Source organism: Pteropus alecto, unplaced genomic scaffold (assembly GCF_000325575.1).
Source record: "Pteropus alecto unplaced genomic scaffold, ASM32557v1 scaffold61, whole genome shotgun sequence".
Taxonomy (NCBI): domain Eukaryota; kingdom Metazoa; phylum Chordata; class Mammalia; order Chiroptera; family Pteropodidae; genus Pteropus; species Pteropus alecto.
Window position 1 is genome coordinate 4,815,956 of NW_006434835.1, and position 4,803 is coordinate 4,820,758.

The 4,803-nt window shown below is 50.9% G+C and overlaps 1 protein-coding gene and 1 pseudogene across 1 annotated transcript in view; both read left to right on the forward strand.

Moving 5' to 3' along the window:
- Positions 1-2,131: 2,131 nt before the first annotated feature.
- The window catches only part of KLF11 (Kruppel like factor 11), a 10,500-nt gene continuing 7,828 nt past the window's right edge, over positions 2,132-4,803 (forward strand). Inside the window, exons 1-3 of the mRNA XM_006910413.3 lie at positions 2,132-2,276; positions 2,976-3,111; positions 3,283-3,325. Coding sequence (XP_006910475.1) covers positions 2,132-2,276; positions 2,976-3,111; positions 3,283-3,325 — 324 coding nt within the window. The remainder of the gene's footprint in view (positions 2,277-2,975; positions 3,112-3,282; positions 3,326-4,803) is intronic.
- On the forward strand, positions 3,750-3,868 carry LOC112478618 (annotated as a pseudogene).

A 4,803-nucleotide genomic window follows, 5' to 3' on the forward strand; every position in this document is an offset into this window, starting at 1 on the left:
GAAACCAGAGAACAAAAAGGGATGAAGAGCCCACACCTCACATGACTCTTGGCCCGCGTTCGGTGTTTAATACGTGTCTGTTGAGCTGAAGCTCCTTGTAACTCAAACACATCAGAAAAGGCATCGCTATTCTTTCTCTCCTGAGCAAAGTGGCCCTGTGCGACTCACCAGGCATCAGTTTCCACATCTGTAAGGTGAACAGGTTGCTCTGGATGGTATGTGCCTCAACTACCCCTATAAGACCCTCTGCTCCCCCACTACCAGTGTCCTCAGAGGAAGGAGACAGGACCCCTAGGGTGTTAGTAGCAGCAGACACCCATTGCCAGGCAATTGGTGGATCAATCACTCAACAGCTAAGGGATTAGGGGGTTGGTGATTTCATTAATCCATTAGTCAATCATTTTTTAAGTCATATAGACCAGGGTCAAGCAGCTGGTCAGCTCACAGCACGTGCTGGTCCTTGTGCAGCCTCCGGTCTAGTGAGCTCAGCCCAGGGAGAAAGAGAAAGGCAGGAAGGATGGGCTGGACCCAGGCCTGGCGGGCAGCCAGCTCACCCTCCCAAGCCAGCGCTCCCTGACCCACCGCCCAGCCTGGCAGGCAGGTGGGGCGGGCAGGGCAGCCCCCAGCCCCGCTTTCTTCCTCTTGGCTCCACGGCTGGGCTCTGACCAAAGACTGAAAACTCAAGAGCTGCCAAGGCCTGAGGGCACTGAGGGTCTCAGGGTGGAGGACTCTACGTGCTGCTGGTCCTCCCCTCTCAGCTGCTGCCGGGCCCAGGGCGGAGTGGAGTCAATGCCAACCGTCTGCTTCTGACAAGGCCTGAAACCAGCATCACCAAGCTCCGTGGGGAAAAACCAGCCCTTGCAGAACATGGTTATCGGAGATAACCTTCAAAAACATCTCATCCAGAGTCTCAGATTTGCGCACTTCGCCGACCATGAAATTTCAGAACAAACTCTGGGGTCTACCATTGGATCGCCAATGTTTTGTTTTCATAAGTTAAGGCATTATGTACCATCTGCTATCACCATCTTTTCCTAAGAGAAAGGACATTCTAACAAGAAAACATTAGGAGTATATAATCTCTGAATAAATAATAGCCCTTAAACTGTACTTAACTACACACACCAAAAAAATGCATTCTCTGTCCTTGTGTTCAAAGCAAAACCAGGAAAACGAACGTGCTCATAGTACAGGACTGATACGAACCACAGGGCTAACCCGACTCCACTTTGCAGGTCAGAAAATTGAGGCTCAGAGATGATGACGAGACCTGCCCCAGGTGACCCGGCACTTTAATACCAAGAGCTAGGACAAGAACGCAACGCTCTGTTCAGCGTCACGCCAACACTCTGGCTAGGTCTTCGGTGCAGCAGACAGTCGCTGTCACCGTCTCTGGCTGAGTCCTTAACATGTTTCTCTACTCCAAACCCTTCTCACCTCGCCAGGGCACCTTCCCCAGCGGAGAGCTTATCCTCCAATGTCACATGTGAGCACCCTGGCCTCCTCTCTTGTCCCAGAATCTTCTGGAGCCGCAGCCATCTTCCCTTCCTGCCTGTCCTTCCTCCCGCGCGTGCCTCACCAGTCCCCCCACCCCCAGCCCGCACTTCCCGACCCCTTCCCTCCAGCGGCCCCTCCCTCCCTCTCTCTTGCGTCATTTTTCTCCACTGACCCTTTCCCTTCAGCAGATAAACACGCTCCGGGTTTCTGTACTGTCGTTTAAAATGCCTTCCAAAGTTCACGGAAAAAAGAAATCAAGATGGCTTTTACATATACGAAAACTCTCAAGTAAACTCCGTCAAAGGAATACACAATAATATCATGAATTCTCACTTTTTCCACTTAGCTTGGTAAAAGTCAGAAGATTCAAGAAGGCCTGCGTTAGTGAAGACATAGGGTACTGGCTTTACGACGCATTGCTGGCAGGATAAATGAGCACAAAAGCACATTTGGAGGGCGATTCGACTATTTTTTCTAAGTTAAAAATGCACATCCCCACATATCCGAATTGTCATAGCAGCTTCATTATTCATAACAGCCCCAGACTGAAAACAACAACGCTGATGGCCACCAGCAGAGGAATCTGCCAGTCCACTGTGTTCCACAGCAACGAGAACAAAGGAATCCCAACTAGATGAACGACGCGGCGGACTCAAAAGAGAACAACTTCCTATGTAATGCTCTGATCGGCCGGTCCACTGTGTTCCACAGCAACGAGAACAAAGGAACCCCAACTAGATGCAACGACGCGGAGGACTCAAAAGAGAACAACTTCCTATGTAATGCTCTTTGTACAGGTTCAACGCAGGCAAAAGTGATGCTTGGTGTCAGAAGCCATGATGAGGGTCATCCCGGACGGGCAGCAGGGACGGGGCTTCCGGATACTACTAACATTCTGTTTCTTGATCTGGGTGCTGGTGACCCCAGTGTGTTTGCCTTGTGAAAATTCGCTGAGTTGTGCACTTTCCTGTATTTATGCTATGCTTCGATTGAAACTTACCAAAAACTAAAATAATAAAAGAAAAAAAAAAAAACACTACAAGAGTAGCTGACACAGCAATTCCAATTCTAGGACGTGATCCTGTAGTGACCCTTGCATGGGGACAAACGCCGTGTGGACGCGATGTCTCGGCAAACTGGAAACGACCCAACCCCCTGGTGACTTAAGCAGGAGCGGTTAAATAAATAATGATATGTGGATATAAGGAAATATAATTTAACTACTACAAAGCATGAGGCTGGTCTTTGTGTACAGATACGTAATAGCCACCAAGACACGTTGCGAAGTCAGCAAGCGAGGTTTGGAAGGTAGAGACCATTATCTTATGTGTCACAGTATGTTTGCATATACATAGACTCTCTCCAGAGGGACACGTGAGAAAGTGGTGACAGTCTAACCAATGGCAACCTGCTCTACTTTACATGGGCGTTATCTGTGTCCGTGTTCAGTCTGCCTGCTAGTCCTTCTCTGCCGGGAGGTCTGTGGTGCCTGGTGCTGAAGACACCTCAGCAGCGTCTAAGTGAATGGCCTCTGTCTTCGGTTTACAAACATGTCCATATCCCCGAGTCCACGAAGGACCAGAATCTGGGTTTTGGCGGCAGCCGCAGCCTGGAGTGAGAGAGTGAGTGAGTGGAAAGGCTTCATGGAAAATGGTGTCTGGGTAGCGGCAGGGGAGAAGCGGGGCGAGATCAGCATGAGCGAAGACCTGTCTTTCTGGAACATGAGCTAGAGGCAGGCAGAATTGGACCTTATGCCTTAAGGGCCCGGAGCCTCTGCTGCCCCAGTTTCCAGGTGTTCCTGTTGTCCAGGGAGCAGAAACAAGCTGAGGTGAGAGAAGCTGGGGCACCAGACTCCCGGAGAGCTGCTGCCCCCTCCCAGTCTACAGGAATAAGACTCAGCCAGCCACGACTTGGCCACACTGGCAGCTGGGATTTGGATCCAGGTTTGACTCCAAAGCCCTGGGTGACCCTGCTGTTTGGAAGTCAGGACAGGCTTCTCTGAGAAATTGCGGTGCCGTCTCACAGAGCACGAGTGGAGAAGCGTCGAGGTGTTCCATGCAGAAGGAACGCCATGTGCAAAGGGGTCCTGTATTTGGGGAACTGTTTGGAAATGATGCAGGAAGCCGGGAGGCAGTGGCAGTCATCGCAGAGATCATGGTAGCCTGGACAAAGGCAGGAGTGGGTGACAGAGAGAAGTTAATAATCTGAGAGAGATTTAGGAAGAAGAAGGGCATGAAGTAACTGGCAGAAGGGTCTACAGCCGCGCTACCCTGAACACACCGGATCTCATCTGATTGCAGAAGCTAAGCAGAGTCGCGCCTGGTTAGTACTTGGATGGGAGACCACCTAGGAAGACTAGGTGCTGTAGATGTAAAAAAAAAAAATGGCAGAAGGAAACAAGTGCAGAAAAGGGAGGATTTGTGGGTATCTGGAGGTAAGAAACCCAGATTTAGATAGAATAAGTTCAGATTCAAGGACACTGAATTTGAGATGTCTGCAGGACAGCCAAGCTGCAGGCGAGGGAAGGGGGAGTGCAGTAGGTGCTTGCCTTTATTCACTTATCCAACCAACAGTTACTGTTAGCTGCAGTGAGCCAGGAACTAAGGGTTCACGGTGAATTAAGCTAGCTCCCTAACCTTAAGAAGGTTCTCTCTGGTGGGAAGACACTCAACAAATAACTAAAGAAACAGAGAAGTTACAGGTCATGAAAGGCGCTGTGGAGGGAAAGGCGCTGAGAGCCTGGGGAAGATGAAACAGAAAGAAGTTGGCGGTCACCGTAGTCAACCCCTCCGCCCAAGCATGGCAGGCCTGTGAGGAACAAGTCGTGGTCAGAGCCGTGGGCCCCATCTCCTTCCTTCTCAGGATGAAGCGAACGGAAGTACAGGGGTGGGAGACGAAAGAACAGGTTTCATCAAGCATCTTTCAGGTAGTTAATTGGCTTGGCTCCCCCCCCTCCCCTTAACAGAGTGGAAACTGTAGCCCAAAGCTGGCTGGGGAGGGGCATCAGAGGCAGACACAGGCGTAGAAACTGCTCTGGGTGCCCGCAGAAAAAAGAGGATGCAGGTATGTCAGCTGGAGCCAGCCAGCTTTCAAAGCTCTTCCTGGTCAGTGATGCACTCCTAAGAGCTGACAGTAGATTAATAAAAACTAAAAACAATTACCAGGTGAGGCCTCCGGGTGAGTCCCCTCTACTGGACAGTTTCAGTCCATGGAGTCTACGACCTGGAAGACTGCAGGAGGCGGCGCCTTTAAGCGCAGTCCCTCTCCCCAGCCAGCGCGGCCAAGCCCAGGGACTTCCCTGGCTGC